Below are 20,259 nucleotides of genomic sequence, written 5' to 3' on the forward strand. Positions count from 1 at the left end.
ATGATGTGATATCTAGTTTCAGTTTGTTACCAGATAATTGAACAAGCTTGGTCTATCTGAATCTCATTTTTTAAACAATGAAGAAAAAGACATCTATAATGCTACTCTAGAGGGTTTCTGCTAAGATCATCTGGGACTTTTCTTTGAAATCTGAAAGGTGAAATCCACCATTACTGCCATTAGCCGGTGAAGACAAGCACATTTCTATAGATAATATAGGTAAGAATTTGTCATTTGATTTCAAGTAACTTAAAAATCAAATCTGAAGATATCAGAATGACCAACTAAAGAAACAACTTGCAACTATATCGTCTCCAAAGCAAAACTCAAACTAATTACAGACATCACAGACTAGGAATTTTAAATGGGAACATGAGTTCACCATCTTAGTGTCTTATTACACTACATTATTCATCCATTCTAAAGTCTTATTACAATTATTTTTTTAATTTAAACTTCATAGAACCATGTGCATTAAACTCTTAATATTTCTTGGTGATTTTCTAAAGAAATTAAAATATCACAGAAGCAGTAGCTAAATACTCGAGACAAAAACACAAAAGTAAAGTAATTCTATCAGCCTTTCTTGTATTATTAAAAGCATTTGCTTTTCTAATCTCATTTTGAAATGAGTGTCGTTTATATGCAGTAGACCATGACAAATCCATTAAATGCCTATAATGCTGTCATGGAGGCATCCTTTCACCATCACTTAAATCCACATTTAGCTTTAAATGCTTTTTTTGTCTGTGTAGTCAGTAGGTACCATATGTTTTTATACCTATATGAAAAAAGCCACTAGACTCTTCTGTATCAGTAAGCAGTGGAAGCATTCAATATCCAGTGGCCTGAATTAAAAACTCATGTCATGATTGCCTCAGTAGAATAAAACTTTCAGCAAATGAATACATTATTTTGAAACAACTCCAACTGAAAATATCAGAAGCCGAGTAGTTTGCCCACCTTTGCTGGAATATGTCACATAGACTATTAATATAAAAATAATATAGTTAACCTAATGGCAATCTAGTGTCTCCATCAGCATATGAAGTATGTGGCCACTGGTTTGTTCTCTGTTTTATTAATGCTGTTATGTGGTATAAATTGCCCCCTAAAATCATCATTGTTTTTTTAACATATTTCAATATGCTGTACCACGTTGTTCCCAGCAACTTCACAAAATACAGAATGCTAAATGCATTTGAGGAGACAGATTTTTAATCCAGAATCACAAGTAACTACATGAGGTAAATGATAAAAAAGTTAATACTTAAATAACAGGTGCTCACATCCCCTGGACAGTATTTTATAAACCATTTGCATTTAGAATCACCCAGATCATCTGTGAAAAGAATTTGAGAGCCCCACTGGAGACCCACCAGATCAGCCTGTGGGGATGAGGCCCCACATTTAAAAACAATTTTTTATGTTTTAATTTTTGGTTGTGCCTTGTGGCTTGCAGGATCTTAGTTCCCTGAGCAGGAATTAAACCTGCACTCTCCTCAGTGAAAGCCCATGTCCTAACCACTGGACCTCCAGAGAATCCCCAGGCTTTTCATTTTTAACAATCATCCCAAGTGATTCTAATCACATTAAAGCTTGAAAACTATTGCTCTAGGATTAGGGGCATGAACAAGATGCCATATTTCGTAGTTGGAATGTTCAAAATGTAAACATGTTTCCAAGGATAATGCTAACAATGTTAAAAATGTGTCTTGTTTTATCTCCTCTGGTAGATTACCCTAAACTCTGAATAAGGGCATGGATTAATTAATTAACTAGTTGACTGAGTCATTTATTCCTTCATTGAACAAGTTACTAGGCCATCACTTATGAGCTTGGCACTATTCTGGGGGACGTTTTATTGTTATGAAACAGTAGGCAACCTTTTGATGTCTCAAGATATTCCTCACAACAGTTTTTACTTGAAATATGGTCCACAGTTCTTCATTGGATATTGCTGAATAAAGGAGAGAATAAGTGCACTCATGGATCCTTTTGGCACCATAAAAAAATTATTGTGTATCTTGAAAATAAACAATTTCCTTAATTACCAATTCTTTGTAGTAAAGCAGATATGACTAAAAACCTCAGTCCTTTCTAGCACATACAGATTTTAACAATTTGTTAAAATATCATTGAAAATAACCGCCACTCAGAAATTACACAAAGGCACCCCAAGATCACAAAATGGAATTTTTTAAAAGACTCATTTCAGTGACCAATATTTAAGAGGTTTGCTCCTCTTTAGAGAAAACTGATTTTACACCATAGAGAGTACACAGCTGCAAAGTCTTTTAAAAGACATCCAACAAAGAATGGATAGTATGGATAGTGACAGAAAACTTATGCATGTGTGGATATATATACACACACACACATAAATAACCTTTTCAATAATTTGTAGTTGGCATTAAATGCAAGAAAATGATCTAAATTTCACCTTACTGGAGATGGTCATAGAGATTATCTGGTATAATCCCCTAGGTTAATATGTGTGAAATATGACACTTAGGGGGAAAAAAAACCTTGACCTATGCTTACTCACTTAATTAGCAACATCACCAACACTAATCTTTGGGTTCCTCTTTTTCCATTTTTTGTAGTATCAACATTTTTTGTAGCATCACATTGGGTGCTATATGTTAGTTCTTCTAAACAAAAGAATCAGAAGGATGATAATCTATGCTGTTTTTAACTTCTTCACTTCCTATTTTGTAGTAAAAAAAGAAAAGGAAGTGGCAAGAAGAACTGGCCAGTATTTTAACTGATTCAAAATTTATTTACCTCAAAAATAACTTAAAAATTCTAAAATGTACTTGGGAGTTCCATGAGTTAAAAATCAAGCACAGATTTAAATCCCAAACAACTAAATATGTAAATAAGTGTTGGCACTTACTGCCCTGTCTCTTAGACCCCCAAGATATGGTGTAATGAGCATGAGAGGGAAGAGCCTGAAGACAGGAATGTCTGAAATCACAATGCCAAGGAGAAAGACGTGCCCCTTAGCATCACACTGCAATATCCTAACAGGTTGTAACTGTGACACTGAAGCAGATCCTGCGAATGAGAATAAGATAGGAAGCTGCCCTACTATCAGGCATTGAGATAAGTGGAATTCAGGTTAAAAGGAAATGACAGTCATTACAACAGGAGCCATGTGTTGTGACTACTAGAAAGGAAGACAAAAAAATACTTGCAGTAGCTCCTTGCAAAAGAAAAACAAAACCAAATGAAAGACGGAAGTCTTCATTTTAACTAAACATCATACAGAATATAACCAATTACAGTCTACCTAAAATTGTGGAAGAATTAGTTTAAAAGAGTTCTGAATACACAATCAGCCTTTTAAAAGGTTCCTTGAAAGAGATTTAAATAGAGACAATCTCAGTTTTAATCTCCTATTAAAAATTAATTCAATCAAGTTAATCTCAAACTGCCTATTTGGTTCCCATTAAACAATCAAGAACCTTAAGATATGCTTCTGAAAGGTTGGGGGGGGGGATTCACATATTGAGCATCTAATAATTTTTAAATATTTAAAACTTCCTAAATTTGCTCCTAAATTTCTCTGCAAATAGCATTAGTTATTAATGAGCAAAAAAAACTATGCAATGACAAACCACCCGCAAGTCAAGGTTTTATCTCTAGCACACGGCAGGGTCCTTGGTTCACAGAGGGCATGCAATCAGGTCTCAACATCCTTCCTGAGTTCTCCTTATGGAACTCCTATAAGTAGGAGCTTTTTCCAACATGTTCAATGAAAGGTTAAAAATAAGCCTAAAACAAACAAACAAAAACTCTAAAGGGAACATACAAGCCCAAATTTCCTGCTCTTGTTTGTACCATCACTTTATGGGAAGGGGAGTAAAAACAGTGTTTAATATCATGCCCCACCAGAAGATTCTACCCATGTGACCTTGAATAAATCACATCTCTCTCTCAAGTTTATTGCCTTGTTAAATGGAGTTACCGATAGTATCTTTCTCATAAGATTGCTTTGAACATTAAATGTGTGTTGCACATGGAGGGATAATGCTAGGGCTGGTAGAGAGTAAATATCCAATAATTATCAACTATTGCTACTACCATCAGAAAGGTGGTGGCAGTTAATAAGTACTCTGAAATCGGAGATCCTTTGTAATGCATGCAATGAAACTTAATCAACAGAAAGTGGTACTGATTAAATAAATTCCTGCTAAATTGATAAATTATTAGTGTCAATTATGTTCACACAATGGCCTTGTTTTGCCATTCTCTTGTAATTAAGACATGCAAAACTTCTAGAACTAAATATTGCCTCATCCTAACCAGGGAAAAGAGGAAAAGCTCATTTTTTCTGTATTTGGATACCAAAGCCAGATTTGAGAGCTTCAGTGTACAGTAATGCTGCCATTTTCCCCATTTAGAGTTTACCAAGTCCACTAATTTACAGTCAAGTTGAAATTCTCAACTACTTCAATGTAAGATTATATCTTTAATTTCTTTTTCAAGCAGCAATAGCAAAGCACATACATCAGATTATCCTTGACTCGAAGACAGAGTATCACCCAATTTGCAATTAAAAATTTATCAGCGCATTTCACAAAGGTGCCTTGTCATTCCTGCTGAAACATTGTGAGGGTTATGAGGAAACTTACAATAAAAATTATTTAAACACTTTGTATGTAGTAACTTAATAACAAGTTCATGAGAACAAGTATCAGGGGATTGACAGAATTTGTTAATAGCAACAGTAACAAGAAACATTTAGGAAGCTAAGTCTAACTCTTTGAGATAAAATTGTTTCTTCATTTTGAAGATAAGAAAACTGAGGCGGAACCAAGTAAAAAGCAGTCTGATCCCAGGGTCCAAGTTCTTACCCACTTTTCTACATATGGATGTTGTGGCTTCTATAAATGTTACTTTCATAAAATATAGCATATCCATATTCTAGCAAAATGCTCCAAACACTGAACCAAAATCTCTAAATTATCTTTTAACCTTTATAGCCACTGAAGAAATAAAAAAACAAAGAGCACACTATGAATTTTAGAATGGAATACATAAAAATACCCATGACTCCTACCTCAAGTCTGTCTGTCCGCATTAATTTCTGTGCAGCAGCTGCAGCAGCTGCAGGTACAGGGACCCCAGGGTTCCCTGTAACCAACATTGGTGCAGTCGGTAAGATCTCCGCTGGAACCAGGCTTGGGGAAACAGGTCCCAGGTAGGGATTAAAGGCTGCTGATGCATTGGTAGCTAAGCTTGGTGCAACTGAAAACATTGGCTGAAAAATAAAATATAAGGTAAAATTTAATAGGCAGGTCTTGGTTCAAAGTCAATATCCTACACTATATATCAATCCTCCTTCCATGCACCCATCCATCCTTCCATGCATCCACCCATCCTTCCATGCATCCATCCTTCCATGCATCCATCCAAAATCCATTCTTCCTCTGCTCCCTTCCTCCCTCCCTCTCCCTCTCTCCACTTAACTGTACATTTATTAATTCTCATTTAGATTAAGAATGTTTCTTAAATAAGCATTCATCAAATCTATGTTTCTCTAAAATATAATGGGTAATTTATCTAGGAAATTTTCCACTGGGATTTTGAAGCCTGGGGTCTACAATACATGCAATTGCTTTTTGAAAAATAGCTCAACCATTCAATACAGAAACTTCTTGTAGTTAGCTAAACTCCACCTTTGTCCTGATTTAATCCTAGATACTTGTCTAAGAAAACACATTTCATAATTGCTATGTCAGATGTACTTGAAAGATTTGTTTACAACTGTTAACAGGTTGCAAGTGTCTTATTATCTAGAATAAATAAAGCAGAACTCCCAGTGGATAACAGAGTCTCACAGTCAATGTAAACTGTGAATAAATCTCAGGATATATGAAAGGTGATGATGACACCATTTCTTTTGAGCACATAAGATAAAGTATTTGGCATATGTATTTGTTGCACGTTTTCCTGGGGAAATAGATGTTCCACCAGCTTCTTATTCCTTTGTGAGAGACTTTACAACAGATTCAGCTTACTATGAAGAAATGAAGTCTGAAAAGAATACTCTTAAAGAAGTACATTATGATTGTTCAAGGAAATACATATAGTAACACTGAATAAATGCTATAAGATAGAATTTTCTGCCAGAAATGCTTTCATGAATATATGAGGATGGTTTCCATTTGTTGATATGAAAATCTGTATGTCAGGAGATATATCTGTTCTTGAGTAAAATTAAATAATTTACCTTAAATTTACTTTAACAATGTGCTTTTTCATTTTTCAAAGCATAACCTAACACAATTTTCCACCTTACTGATGGTATATTTTCAACTTCCTAAGTCAATGGAGTTTTTATTCTTGATGTTTAATCTATGTGAAATAATAATGTTTGTTTCAAAAACACAAAAACAAATGGACAAAATGGATCCTATTCTTTAAGGTAATATTCAACAGTTTGTTATCTTTAACCTGCAGTAAGGAACAGAATCATAGAAAGTTTTTTTAGAAAGAAAGGGACACGAGAATGTAGATACTTCTTCCCTCTGATAGGAATAAGAAGTCAGATCATCCAAGAGTTTACTTAGTATTCAAGGGAGTTTTACAGAATAAAGTTTTATGCAATCAAGATGTATATGTTACAGAAATAATTTTTATAACTCAGAAATATCTTAAAAAATAAAATAAACTCTTTATCTAACTTGGCTCTGACTCATCCTGTATTTAGAAGAATAACACAGAATTCAAGTATTCCTTTTTTCTTAAGGCAGTGGTTCTCGATTATGGGTGATTGTATCTCACACGGAATATTTTGCAACAGCAGGGGATATTTTTGGTTGCACAGCTGGGGGGCACTATCGCATCTAATGAGGAGAGGCAAATAATGCTGGTAAGTATCCTACATCACATAGAAAAGCCCCTAATAACACAGACTCATCCGTCCTAAATGTCAATAGTGCTGGGGTTGAAAATCTCTGACAGCCTTCCTTTGATGTCACAAACTGTTTTAGGACAACATGTTTGCAGTTATCATATACAGTCTTAAGCACAAGATCGTGTAATAGAGAAAAGTTAATACAACTTTTGATTCACTTGGGAGAAGAAAAAGTATATCATAGAGTCCACAGACACTTTCAAATTAAAATAATTATGCCTCCCAATGTGTTGGTCTGAATGCCATGGTGAGCTGCCCTGTCAGGTTGATGGCTCTTGATGAAACAGCCTAAAGTAACACTTCTAGTTCCCAGTTTCATCTCTGCCTAAGGCAGCTACCCACTGACAACAGAAAACTGCAGGGGTCCCAGATATTAACAACCAATAACCTGCCAGAAATGGGGGCCCAGAGCAATCTCTCAAGTCCATCAACAGCTACTTATTCAAATAGCAGTTGATTCGATGTTGCTCCACTGACTATCGGCTGCCAAGGCAGCAGCAAGGCAAGAGTTTACCTGTACAATAAATACATGTTCAACTTGGGTCTCTATTCAGAATTATTCAGATTAAACTTATACCGTTACATACAATCAAATGCAATGTGTGACACTTTCAGCCACATGCAGACCAGCAATATAATTTTTCTCTTGGATATTTAAGAATTATAAGTAATTTAGCACAGTAGACTAAAAAACTAGTTTAGAATATGGAGAACAGAAGTCAGTCAATATTAATTCTTGCCATGAATTAATATGCATTTCCAGAGAGGGTATTTTAAATGTAAACTTCAGAAAGTAATTGAGATGTTTATGTCACTTTGCACAATCTACTAAAATTATTTAGAAGCAGAGGTCAAATTGGCAAACTTATCTAGGGGGAAGAAAGCATTCTTAAAAATTTTAAGAAAATAAGGTCAGTGGCCAATAAAATTCAGCTTTGTTAAATATCATTGAATAAAACAAATTTATAATCTGCAATACATATAAAATAGCAGTTCCATGTTACAGATAAAAGAATACTTTCATTGGATAAAAATACTGATCTTACTAACTGGCAACAATTTTTCCACTGGATTGTCTCTATAGAGTTGTCACATGAATTGACTTTCTGACAATTCAGCAAATGTTAAGAACTTTAGGGCACTGTCCCCAAGTAAAATCAGTAGCAGCTTTCAAAATTCTAAAACATCAACCATGCAGAAATCATTATCTCAAATTGCTCCCTCTCCAGATAAGTAGCATTATTTGCTAAACAGACAGACAATAAATAATAATAGCTCTATACTTTGAAATTTGATTCCAAAAGCTGCCCCAAAAACATCCCCATCAAGCGCAACATCCCTTCATTTCTTCTGAGCTTTTGTAAATTCGTTATATTTCTTCTTCGAGGAGCACCTTGCTGGAGGTAGGTCATTGCTGGCCCCATCAGAGGGCCCTAATCAGACTAGTGAAGCTCCTGAACTGTGGCACTGCCAGTTCTCTATTACAAAAGCCATCCTGCAGAGTTCAGCAGAATCACAAAAACTGATATTAATGCAATGCTATTATAAAGTAGCATCCTATTTTCTCCTAAGTATCCACAGAAAAATGTATAATTATGTAACTGGTGCATTTGATCCTGACTACATCCTTGTAATAATAATTTACAGATATCTTTGTTCCCAGAAGGCTTAAGGAAGGTTGCTTTATGATTGCCTTTTTTGCCAGTGAACACCCTCAGCAGAGAAAAACAAACTGTAATCTTACTAATGCTGGTGCATTTATAGGCTAATCATTTGTTTGTTTTAAATGAGACATTTGATTCCATTAAAGGTAATCAGGCTTTATTATGAATGAAAACATTATTCAATTTCACTTTAGGACCCTAGTTAAATGTGTGCAAACATGATTATTACAATAATTCTATTTATTGTGTGCCAGGTATTGTGCTAAGCGCTTTACCTGTGTTATTATATTTAATCCTCATAATAGTAGAAAATAAATTCCTTGGAGCAAACAAAAGCAAAACCTCTACTGCTTTTATGTCAAGGAGGAGGGGAGACACATTTAGTTCACTATTAAGTTCCCAGAACTGAAAATGATGTCTGGTATACAATAGGCATTCAGTAAATACACACTGAATAAGAATTTGAATGAAAGAATGAGAGAAAGGGTGAATAAATTATAGCCTTATCAAGTGGATATTATTAGTTCCATTTATCAAATAAGGAAAAAGGTTCACAGAGACTATGTGCATATGGTCACAAATAAGTACATGAAGACCTAGGACTTGCACATCGGTGTTTGATTCCAGGTGGTTCTAAAACCAGTGGTTCTCAATGTTGGCTGTCCAACAGAATCACCTGGACAACCTGAAGCCCAGAATACCCTGGTTAAATAAACTCTCCATTCATCAGAATTTTCTAGGCAACAGTATTTTTTTAAGCTCCTGGGGAAGTCCAATTCCATATACTATGCAGCCTTCTACTATTTAAAAACAGAAATGGGTCCAGTTTTCAGATTCTATATGAGGTCTCTGAGAACACATGTTTCCTTATGGCTCCCTGCTTTTGAACATGGGTTTCCCTCCACAACAGAGGCTGATCCTGCCAAGCCCAAATGCTTAATAAGTAATTAGGCTTCAAGAATCAGGACTCTTTCTCTTGGTGTTTGTCCTGATTCATCCACAGCTCCAACTATGAAAGGTATTTTCCTTCCCTCAGTTCCTACGTAACTCTTCATCATTAGAATCCAGTACTGATCACTAAGTGTGTTTCCTTAACCATCTCTTCTACTTGGGCTCTCAGAGTGCAGCCACGCACTGTGCTTTGTCCACTAATCTACACAGGTCTCTACAAATATTTGCTTAACAAATATATTTATGGATTTGCTGTTTTTCTCTGCCACAAAAACTAACTAACAAATACATTAAATATTTTCTAGTACACATATCTGAAAGTTTAAAAAGATTTATTGTTATTTTCTCTCAATTTCAATTTTTAATCATTAATTTATTTACTATGCTTGTTTAAAATTTATTTTCAATTGTCACTTTTTTAATATATTGAACTAAGCTTCATTAACATACTGTTACCAAGCTATAATCTTACAAATATCATGGGGGTCCTAATTTATTTTATTTTAAACACTGTATGAAACAGTGTTGCATACAATGTTTGCTATTTTTAATAAAATGGAGGGAGTATATAAAATAGATAATACATAATCAATATGTTCTGGGATACAGAACACAAATTTTAAGTCAATAGTTTTCTAGATTTTATGGGTATGTGTGCATGTGTCTGTGAAGATCAAACTTTTAAGCAGGGAAAAACAAAGCTTTTAAAAAAATTAACAGCTCACAATCAAGGTGTACAAAGCCATGTTTCTGGGTAGGTACAACTCTGTACAAAAGCTATAAACAGTCTCTGTAAACAATTATTTTGCATATAAAAAGAGCCAAAAGCTATGGGAATTATCAACAAATTCACATCACAGTGTATTTTTTTCTAAGAAGGTAGCACATGACTGGAATAAAATGAGAAATATTGTTTTAAACTCCGCTTCTAGACTGACTTGCTGACTGCGCAAATCATATGACCACTTCATTTATTCTGAATTTCACATTATCCTTCAAGCGAGTTCTCCTGAAGTAATAAATACTTAAAAGAGCAGACTCACTTCTAGTCCTCCACACAGAAAGGCATTAACAAACACGGGCTCGTGCCTAAGATTCAGGGCCCATTCTCAAGCTGCCTGAAGAAGCAGAGGCTCCTTGACAGCATCAGGCAGTAAGATGGGCAGGTTGGATGCAGTAAGACTCGGGGTGGCTGACCCAGAAACATTTTACCAGAAGTACTTGGGGATAAAGCAGCCTTATCTCAGCCACTAGTTGGAAAATCTAGAAAGTAAAGCTCTAAAAAACAATTTAAGAATTTCCAGGTGTTCCTGGAAGTGTGACAAATGACAACTTTAAAGCTTTCAGCAATCAACTGACAAAAAATGCTTGGACATGAAGTGACAGCAAAGGCAAAGTTTTGCTGTCAGGAGCAGCACAGGAGCTTCTAAGACTTTAGCTAAATTAAGTAACTCTGAATTCTTCTGTCCCTAAGAAGCAATAGTTAGCACTGAACATGGAACAACAGACTGGTTCTAAATTGGAAAAGAAATACATCAAGGCTGTATACTGTCACCCTGCTTATTCAACGTATATGCAGAGTACATCACACAAAATGCCAGGCTGAATGAAGCAAAAGCTGGAATCAAGATTGCTGGGAGAAATATCAATAACCTCAGATATGTAGGTGATACCACCCTTATGGAAGAAAGTGAAGAACTAAAGAGGCTCTTGATGAAAGTGAAAGAGGAGAGTGAAAAGGCAGACTTAAAACTCAACATTCAGAAAACTAAGATCATGGCATCTGGCCCCATCACTTCATGACAAACAGAGAAACAATGGAAACAGTGACAGACTTTATTTTCTTGGGCTCCAAAATCACTGTAGATGGTGACTGCAGCGATGAAATTAAAAGATGCTTGCTCCTTGGAAAAGCTATGACCAACCTAGACAGCACATTAAAAAGCAGAGACATTACTTTGCCAACAAAGGTCCATCTAGTCAAGGCTATGGTTTTTCCAGTAGTCATGTATGGATGTGAGAGTTGGACTATAAATAAAGCTGAGCACCGAAGAATTGATGCTTTTGAACTGTGGTGTTGGAGAAGACTCTTGGGAGATCCAACCAACCAATCCTAAAAGAAATCAATTCTGAACATTCATTGGAAGGACTGATGTTGAAGCTGAAACTCCAATACTCTGGCCATCTGATGCAAAGAACTGACTCACTGGAAAAGACCATGATGCTGGGCAAGATTGAAGGCAGGAGAAGAACGGGACGACAGAAGATAAAATGGTTGGATGGCATCACTGACTTGATGGATATGAATTTGAGTAAGTTCTGGGAGTTGGTGATGGACAGGGAGGCCTGGTGTGCTGCAGTCCATGGGGTCAAAAGGAGTTGGACATGACTGAGTGTCTAAACTGAACTGAACTGAGATTACTTTGAATTCATGAAATGCATAGGGATTTCGACATGAGTTTTGCAGTTCTAAGTGACCAGTGTGTGTACCTTCAGGGCAGCTACCATAGGAAATTATGGATAGTCAAGGCCAACCTTTGGGTACACAGGGAAAGGCATCAGAGCGGGCATGGCTAGAGGGCCTCTAGAGCTCAGTTCAGTTCAGTTCAGTCGCTCAGTCATGTCCGATCTCAGTTACAGTCCCTCAAAACACTGCTGACGCAGACCTTTTCAAGGGCAATGCCAAGAACCTGAAATTGACAGAATTTCTGAAAAGCATCTCTCTGGGATGGACCAAAGAAATATAAGAGAGGCTTCCAAGTTGTGAAACCCTAGGTGCAGTCTATTTTTGGCTATTTAGCAATTTATTGTTAGATTACCTTGTATCAGAGAGTGCATGACAAAGTAATAGTATTTTTTAAAGTACTGTGTGTGTGTTAGTTGCTCAGTCATGTTCAACTCTTTGTCACTCTATGGACTGTAGCCTGCCAGGCTTCTCTGTCCACTTTTTAAATCTACTTTAAAAGTATTATTTAGACTTAAAAAAAAATCCAAAATTATTATTTTTTAATTTGGATAATTAAATTCTCTAGGTCCTCTATGTATCTTCAAAAATCATACAACAAACTATTTGCATTTGTATTAGTGATTGAGAAATGACAATACAATTATTGGATGATTTACTATGATAAATTTAAGGAAGTAGACACACAGATTTAATTACTTATTTTCAACTACTTATTTTCTTATCTTATGAAATGGGAATAATTATATAGTTGGTAGGACTTTGCAAGTAATATGTCTTATTAAACTTTTCACTATATGTTTGAAGAAAGTCAGGGATTTTTAATGAATCAACCAAAGACCCAAAGTTGGTTTCACGTCTGCACTTAGTGTTTCTACAGCAGGGATGCCAGAACCTGAACAGTCTGGGTGAAAATCGTGGCCCTCCGACTCACTAGCTATGTAACTTGGGCAAACTAGTAAATCTCTGAACCCCTGAGTCTTCATCTCTAAAGCTGGATAATATTCCCTACCTTACAGTATGGTTGTGAGGATTGATGATACAGAAAGTGCTGAACTCCTTAAATGCCCTCAGAGTACTGTAATTACTACCCCCTCCCCCAATGTTATATTCTCTTTCTGATTCATGGTTTGGCACATTTCACTACAACATAATCAAGTCCATGAAAACAAGAAACTCTCCTATAAATCCCACCATTTCCAAGATCGTGTCGTGTCCTGGAGATCTTAAATTTATAGACCTAGTTCTCGCAAACTTTGTGAGAAAATGAGAAACTAAACTCAGAGGCATGCTAGCTATTTCCTGGTCCCCACAGTACTCTCATGAAGTCCCTGACTACCCCATTCTATGCTACAGTCTCTATAACTGGACTGTGTTCTGGTTCCCAGTTACAGTTCCTTTGGCGTCTGGGGTAGGTAAACTACTGTGAATTTCTGTTTTTCCCATGTTTGGGAAACTCATTCCTTCACTAGTCCTTTCACTTATTAGCAATCTTTTTAAATCTCTGCTACACGTCAGGAGTAACACTAAATGCTTATGAAATTGATTAGACCTTCATAGCTCCCTCCTCTTTTCATGTTTCCTCCAGTTATGGTTTGGGGCTCACACTGGTTGGCCATAGAGAACTAAGATGCTTTACCTAATTGACTAAAAACCCTGCCACTACTTAAGATATTCCTGATACTGCCTAGGTTACAAATCTGCTCACAGTATTATCTCCTGATATTACCACTCTGTGGGTTGGATCCAAATTGATACCATATCTTTGTACACCACCATCTATTCTAATGGCCATCTTCTTTTGAGTGGCAACCTTTTTCCATATTTCCTAACCTTCCAGCCCTGTTGTAATTCCTGTTTGTAGGCTCAGCACTAAAATTCCAGAAAGCAACTGGTTATGACCCTCTCATTATTTCTGAATCTCCGTATCATTATCTTCATCAAAACATGGCTTGCTACAAGAACGATCAAAGAGTCTCAGGTGGGGTTTTGAAAGCAAATTTCCTGGAGTAAAGCCTTCTCTACAGTCATTAAAAGCCCAAATGTTTCAAAATTGAATAATTAAAATGACTTCTATACTCATTACAAAAATGTCACTCTAAATGGAGTCTATTTTAGACTATGATCTCAGGATGCCTTTAGCAGAAGGATAATTCCACATTCAAATCTAGTCATATCAAGGAAAACTAACATAAAATCTGAATGGGCTCACAACTAATAAAAATAAATGCTTTGTCTAAGCAGAGAATTTTCCAACAAAAACACCACAAAATGAGGTAATTTTTCTGGTTTCAGAAATCTGCAATTTAGTGATCTCATAAACAACACATATTTTGTTAACAGTATTTCAAAGACAGGAGCAGAAATTCTGTTTAGAGTTTGTCACAGGATTACGCATATAATGACCCTGAAACGGCCTTGAGAGTAAAACTCAAGGACTGCATCAGGAGACGAGCCAATCCTTCACAGTGAGGGGCTCCCTGCCACGACCTGTCCTTGTCGTTTGGGAACCACACTTGCTGATGTCAGAGGTGCTACAGGACACTGACAGGGAGGAGCCTGCCAGTAAGCACACTTTAAACGTTTAAGTAGAACAAAGTATCTCACACCAAGGAAAGATCCTATATCAATTAAAGCAGCAGCCACGCCAAGGATTTATCACATCTTTGGAACCATGTGAGAGTCAAGTATAAGAGAACTCTTGTCCTATATTTTATGCTACAGAGAAAGAGAAGACTTTTTTTTAAACCAAATGGAAATCTTCATGCTATCCCCACACAGACATGTGAAATTAACAGATGTCACAAAAGCAAATTTAAGATATCATATTGTTAACTGACTTCCCAATAATGGAAAAAAATATATCAAGTGAAAACAGAATTATAACATTCTCTCACCTCAACTGTATAGTATTGATAATTGGTATCACTGCCGATTGGATTTGGAGATCCCTCCCACCTCGAAATGCAATCCCCCCCTCTTTTTTGGAATGATTGGTTCATTAAGTTCTAAGAGAGAATAATAATTACATTGAGTTCAGGTGTTAAAATTTATTAGGAAAAAAAATTAGTTAGCACACATGCTACAGTTGCCATATCAGAAAAACGTGGGTCTTCATGTTTCTAGGACCCCATAATATTGCATATTAAGTCAGTGACAGCAATATTCCAATTATTGCAAATTTCAACATGCATTTAAATACAAAATTACTATATCAAAATTAATACCAAAACATCTTTTGCAACTTAGTTATGATATTAATCTCTTAACATTTTTGTGGATAAGTGTGAGTAAAGGTTATAAAAGTCATATGTCACATACACCCTCCCCCCCAAATTCAAACAAAAAAATAAATAAATATGCTCAGAATCATAGGTTATCTATCTACACTGTTCAGTAAACATTAAATCTGTGTGACCACCTAGAGTTTATAAAATTTAGCTTTTTTCCCTAAAAAGTCCATGGAGTTTCTGCCTCTCCTGATTAGTTCTCTGATGAGACTTCCAGATCTATGATATGGATTCACCACTGTCAGAATTTTCCTAGCATCTGTAACTACCAAATAGTTTCAATTCATAGTAAGTTTAAAAGAATAATGAAGGCTCCTTTTCAAGAAAGAACTATACAGACTCTCTTTAATGAGAGAGGGAAGGGAAACACTTACTCAAAATTAAAGATGATTTACACCGATTTTCAAAATGACTATTAGTGTTTAAAAGGTAGCCCGAAAATGCACCTAGAGTATACTGATGAGTTTAATGGTCATTTTAAAAAAAAGACCATTACACATCTGCAAGTCACAGGATTTAATTTGAAGAGAATTTGAGGGGTTAAACATTCTGTCATGTGAATTTTCACATGATTTAGCCAGAAGATGAATAACTTCATCGTGTAAAAATTGTTCCTAGGGAAATTGTTTCCAAGGTTTGACTGATATTTTTGCTGGAAAATGCTAGGTAACTGATATTGTTACCTGTGTTCACTTGATCTAGTGTAATCACCAATTTAACACTGAACCTGAGCACTCAGCAAGACAAACTTCAGGAATGAGAACTAAGAACATACTTACCACGGGCTGTAATGGGGCACCAGGCATCATGGCATTGGCTAGTTGCATTTGCTGGGCCAACATGGCCATGTTCTTCTGCTGAATCAAGTTATTGCGCCCATTTATCTCCAATTGTGTTTTTAAGTGTGGGGGTGGATGAAGATATTTGCAGTTCTCCCTGGAGCAACGACCCTAAGTAATGAAAGCAGAAAACATCATCTTAAAAACATAAAATCCACAAATCTTAAAAAAAAAAATCATAATAATATAAACCTATCTTGAATCTACCACGAGTCTTTCACACAGTGTATTATCCAATGACTTTAAAACAGATTTGAGTAAGTAATAAATTCTATCAGAATGAAGTATTAAGACATTTCAAAAAAGTTTCAAGCTTAGAGAAGTTCCTGTATTAAAATATTAGCTTTAATATTTCTAAATCCAAGTTTAAAAATCTACAAACTGCTAGGGTAATATAAGCACAGAATATCAAATAAAAATCTCAGGCTCCTTCCTTAATGTCTCCTGGCCAACTTTAATGAACCCAAAAGAATCATGAAGTTTTACCATCTATTTTTACTTGTACTGAATTGTAAGGAAACAAACTTACAGGACTCAAGGCACACTGTATCTTCAGTAAAACACCTTTACACATATCTCATAAGAAGTTAAAATTACTACTAAGCTTTATGAGTCTAAATATTAAGAAATGTATAGATGAAAGGGAGGAAATTCCTACATATTTCCTGCTGAATACAGAGATCAGTAAGTACAATGAAATATTGGTGAAAAAATGCAGCCTTTAACCTTTCAGCAATAAATCTAGTCTCCATTAAGAATTATAAAACAACAGGAAGAGATATGTTTACCCTTCAGAAACTTATAGCATAAAATGGAGAAACAAAATAAGTTACCATGAACTAATAAATATGAATGTAAGTTTGTTTTGGGATGATTCTTCTCATCAAAATATATATAAAAGGCTGTATTATGAAATATTGTCAGGGACAGACCCATTTATTTCAATACAGTATTGTCAAGTCATATTGATAGCAACTTATCTCATTAATTATTACCTCATAATCTCTTTCACCAATAAATTTAGTTAGAACTGTTTGTGAGGGTAAAAAAGGACTTAACTGAAGTCATCAACCACTTTCTTGAGCTTTCTTTGATTTTTCTAAGAAAAATCTACCTGTTTACCATAATTTGACCTTATACTGTAAACTGACTCAGAAAACTGACGTTTGTGAGAAAATCTGTCAGAATTCTAATTTTAATGACCTATTTCTGGCTTATGTTGATTAAGTTTTTTGGAATAAGTTTATCCACAGGCTAATATCATAGGATACTACCTGCTCTGTTAACAAGCGTTATGTAATAAAGCATTACTAATAATATTTCAAGTTAGGAGGCAGTAGAGAACCGTGGACAAGAGCAAGGACATTACAGGTGTCAGCACATGGGGCAGAGGTTGAGCTCTATCACTAATCAGCTACATGAGCTGCATAAAAAACTAACATCTGTAAGCCTCAGGCTTTTCATTCATTTTAAAATTGCTATATAACCTACGTGCATGTGTGCTAAGTCGCTTCAGTAGTGTCCAACTTCTGCAACGCTATGGACTGTGGCCCACCAGGCTCCTCTGTCCATGGGGTTCTCCAGGCAAGAACACTGGTTCCAGGCGATCTTCCCTACCCAGGGATAGAACCCCAGTCCCTCATGTCTTCTGCATTGGCCCTATATAACCTACGCTATAGGGCGAACCCCTGTATCACCTACGCTATAGAGGGAACCCCTGTATCACCTAGGCTATACAGGGAACCCCTGTATCACCTACGCTATACAGGGAACCCCTGTATCACCTACGCTATAGAGGGAACCCCTGTATCACCTATGCTATACAGGGAACCCCTGTATCACCTACGCTATACAGGGAACCCCTGTATCATCTACGCTATACAGGGAAACCCTATATAATCTACGCCATACAGGGAAACTCTATATAACCTACGCTATATAGGGAACCCCTATACAACCTACACTATACAGGGAAACCCTATACAATCTACGCTATACAGGGAAACTCTATATAACCTACGCTATACAGGGAAACCCTATATAATCTATGCTATATAGGGAAACTCTATATAACCTATGCGGGAACCCCTATATAACCTACACTGTAAGTTTATTTTGAAGATTAAAAAAGATAATGTATATGTCACACCCTCGGCGCTGTCCAGCACTCTCAGAGGAACAAGGGGAAGGTCAAAAACTGCTGTTACCGCCCCCCCCCCCAGCACATTTTAAATTGTATACACATTAGCAGAAAAACAAAATATTGGCATGAAAGTAAATTTTATACCATTAATCACAGCTATCGATACATTCACAAGTAAAGTAACATGTACATCTCTCTGATTTATTCCATAGGAAATCCATGCCTGATACCTGTTGAGATCATGAGCACGTTATTAGCTTAAAAGCATCTGAATGCAAAACAGCCTTCACAAAAACAACACTTCAAGTCACAAGACAAACCATGGTGAATGACTGGCTAACCATGGATGACACATGGTCTAATATCAGAAATATCCGAGTTTGGGTATTTTAGAGAAAATCTACTTTTTCAGTACAAAGAATAACTTGGTTCTAAGAAAAATTCTGCTTATCAATATCTCCACATCATATTTCTTACTAAGATTGGACTTATTTAAGTACAGATAAGCTGGGTTATATCCACTCTGAGGATTCAGTTAATGTCAGTTCACTCAGATCACTTTCTATAGTTTCACAAATTACATAAATAACACAGAGACAGCCCTGGGCACTGAAAGCAGCCTTGTGAACATGAACACTGGTCTTCCCCTCTCTTCATCCTAAGGCCTCCCTGGAACACAAACCTCTAGGGCCCTCCAACCTACAAACACAGCCTATATTGAAACAATAAAGGAAAGAAATCACGTACAAATCACCATATATTTTGTATTACTGCATTTCAAAACTTTTAATAAAAACTCAGGCCCTTTGGTTTTCCTTTTGTCTTCACTACATGTACTCAGGAAAAATGTCATTCTACTACATTTCTTACATAGCTCCCGTTCCATGCTCAGCTTGATTTGAGTGCACTGGAGCTTTACTCTCAAAAAGCTATGTATGGCCCAAAGAATCAACTGAGGACATTTTGTGGAGAAGGTATGCACACTAACTAGCCTCTTTCACACAGTTTGTGGCAACAGACCTGGGGTTCCAGGGATCTACATTTTAACAGTACTCCAGGTTATTCTGATATAGCAGGAAACATTATAAACTACAATTCTGCAAAGCCATGTGAATTTTTCATTGACATCTGTGGAAAAAATAACAAAGTAGCCTCCGCAATGGATATTAGATAAACTTAGCTCCTTAAGAAGGTCAAAACTTGTTTAATGCTGACTGTGCTGCTGAATAATTGTGGTTTGACAAATAAAAAGGTCAAAAGTAAGTTAAAATAAACATCCTCTTCTACAGAATTGCCTAAGCCCTGAGGAAAACCATGAGTGGCAACTCTTCGAAGGAGAGTTAAGGTAAATATGACATTGGTACTTCTCCAGGTTCATCCATCTCCAAGTTCCCAGGCCTGTACCTCAATAAGCATTTGCAGAATGAATGAAGAACATTTCTAACTAAATGCTTAAAGATGAATTCTACTGTAACTCCATTATGGAGACAATGAAGATAATAGAATAAAAACTAGTTCAGTTCAGTTCAGTCGCTCAATCGTGTCTGACTCTTTGCGACCCCATGAATCGCAGCATGTCAGGCCTCCCTGTCCATTACCAACTCCCAGAGTTCACCCAAACTCACGTGCATTGAGTTGGTGATGCCATCCAGCCATCTCATCCTCTGTCGTCCCCTTCTCCTGCCCCCAATCCCTCCCAGCATCAGGGTCTTTTCCAATGAGTTTGACTCTGAGTTGTACTAACCTAGTGATGCTTTTATTCAGAGGCCAGCAATTTGAACACACAATAAATACAGCTTGCCACAATAAAAGAAGAAAAGGTAATAGGAGGCCTCCAAGTTTCACTGAGGAAAGAAGATCTGTGTAGAGATTCAATGCACTTGGCATCCTAAACTCTGTACAGTGCTGAGAATATATTCTAAACCATCTAAAAACAGAAAGTCAATCAGTATCTTCTGCTCACATACACAAATTTTCGTA

The 20,259-nt window shown here is 36.3% G+C and overlaps 1 protein-coding gene across 6 annotated transcripts in view; it reads right to left on the reverse strand.

The window, feature by feature from the left end:
- MBNL1 (muscleblind like splicing regulator 1) overlaps nt 1-20,259 on the reverse strand; it is a 157,405-nt gene that overhangs the window by 25,457 nt on the left and 111,689 nt on the right. For all 6 annotated transcript variants that reach the window (XM_068972180.1, XM_068972170.1, XM_068972162.1 and 3 more), the window contains exons 2-3: nt 16,077-16,247; nt 5,069-5,269 (exon numbers count right to left, since the gene is read on the reverse strand). In XM_068972180.1, coding sequence (XP_068828281.1) covers nt 5,069-5,269; nt 16,077-16,247 — 372 coding nt within the window. The remainder of the gene's footprint in view (nt 1-5,068; nt 5,270-16,076; nt 16,248-20,259) is intronic.

The sequence above is a fragment of the Capricornis sumatraensis genome, chromosome 1 (assembly GCF_032405125.1).
Source record: "Capricornis sumatraensis isolate serow.1 chromosome 1, serow.2, whole genome shotgun sequence".
NCBI classification, from domain to species: domain Eukaryota; kingdom Metazoa; phylum Chordata; class Mammalia; order Artiodactyla; family Bovidae; genus Capricornis; species Capricornis sumatraensis.